At 52.1% G+C, this 1,738-nt stretch overlaps 1 protein-coding gene across 1 annotated transcript in view; it reads right to left on the bottom strand.

Annotated features, from left to right (window-relative positions):
• Pdcd7 (programmed cell death 7) overlaps positions 1 to 369 on the bottom strand; it is a 14,539-nt gene extending 14,170 nt beyond the window's left edge. The window contains exon 1 of the mRNA XM_004628933.2: positions 7 to 369. Within this exon, the coding sequence (XP_004628990.1) occupies positions 7 to 320 (314 nt within the window). The 5' untranslated portion in view covers positions 321 to 369. The remainder of the gene's footprint in view (positions 1 to 6) is intronic.
• Positions 370 to 1,738: the final 1,369 nt, after the last annotated feature.

Raw genomic sequence — 1,738 nt, 5'->3', positions numbered from 1 at the left:
TCGGGCCCCGGGAAGGGCCGGTACTGGGGCGGCGGCGGAGGCAGCGGCGGAGGCGGCACCGGGTAGAAGCCGCCGCCACCACTGCCACCACCGCCGCCGCGACGGGGGGCTTCGGCGGGCGGCCGGGGTTGCAGAGCCAGCGCCGGCTGGAGGAAGGGAGCGGAGGGCCCCGGAAAAGGGCCGGGCCGCTGGGGAAGGGGCGGCGGAAAAGCCGGGGAAGGCAGCGGCGGCGGCGGCGGGCAGCCGAAAGGAGCAGGAGGCGGCGGCTGCGGGGGCAGCAGGCCGGGGCGAGCCGGGCCGAAGAAGGGCGGCAGGGCCATGTCGCCGAGGGACACGCTCTGCGAAGTGACAGGAATCTACAGCGGGTCCCCGGGAGCGGCTTTCCGGGAGGAAGTGACGTCTTTCTCCACGCGACACCTTTGCGACACGCCCTACCGGAAGCGCCGCTCCGCGGAAGCCGGCAGTTCAAGCTTTACCTCTTCAATTTTTTCTTAATTTATGTATTTAGTACAGGGTCAGCGTGCACAGATCGGACTTGCCGTGATCCTCCCGTTTTCAGCCTGGGATTACAGGCGCGCGCCACCACGCCCAGTCTTGCCCCTTCAACTTAAAATAGACGAACTCATTTTCACTTTCTGACCTTTGAGCCACTAATGTTAGAATTGATTTCTGAGACCAGTCAGCATGTTTAGTGAATATTGAACTTCTTTGATGTAGCTTTCTGATTTACATCCAGACCTTGCACGCCTAACCAGCGTGTTTCTGTGTGGCGGACTTGTGCCTCTTGACAGAAGGCTGCGTAAACTTGGTGCCGGGCCATTTGCTTCCGAGGTCACACTGTGTGAGCCAGTTACCTTTGTTGGGTTTTGCACACCTGAACCCTTCACTGCTGCAGTTCAATACGGTTAATTCTTGTGCGCATTCATCTTTCACCAAATACAAAGAAGCAGGTATATGTTTATTTTTGAATAGCTTTTTAAAAGTGTTGTTAGGGGTCTGCTCTGATGCCAAGTTATTTTTCAGCCCCCTTGATGAGTTCTTTCAGAGAACTCATCACAAGCACCTGTTATCATATTCTCCACGATTACTGGTTAATGTGTGCTGAGGAAAAACCAGAGCAGATGTGAGCTTGCTTTATGTTGCAACGATTTTTTACAGTATCAATATATTATTTTTACACAACTAAATTAAGAAACAATTTTTAAAGAAACCAGCCTTTAATGTCTTATATTGTACTTCAATGTATTTTCTGAAACTGAGGTGCGAAGACCCTTCTCAGAGGTGGAGCTGGAGTGCTTGGCTGGCACACCCCACTCCCAGCCTGGTGTGGGGTGGTGGTCCTGCCACAATCATTGCCCTTAGCACCATGAAGCCGATGCCTGGCAAGTTTTTCCGATTTGAACATCCCCTTATTGTTCTTTTTTTTTTTTTCTTCCAGTTTTTTGGTTTTTTTTTTTTTTTAAGTAATTTGCTGTTGAAAAGAGCAGTGGTCTTACTTTTTTGTGTGCAAACTTTATCTATTTTCAGCCCATCACTCCCTTCATTCTGCCTAAGACAGATTTCTCCACGTGTCCTGTAGAGTGAACGGTAATTCTGATCCAGGCCAGAGGCTGGTGGCCTGGTGGCCAGGGGCCCACAGTTTTGTCTTCCCTGCACTGTGGCCTTGGCCTCACCTTCATGCCCTTTTCTCTTTCATCTGCTCATGGATGCCCTGGAGTCATCTTTTCAACATTCCCCC

This window comes from Octodon degus, unplaced genomic scaffold (genome assembly GCF_000260255.1).
Source record: "Octodon degus isolate 3935 unplaced genomic scaffold, OctDeg1.0 scaffold00026, whole genome shotgun sequence".
Classification (NCBI taxonomy): domain Eukaryota; kingdom Metazoa; phylum Chordata; class Mammalia; order Rodentia; family Octodontidae; genus Octodon; species Octodon degus.
This window is presented reverse-complemented; position numbering and strand designations above follow the sequence as displayed.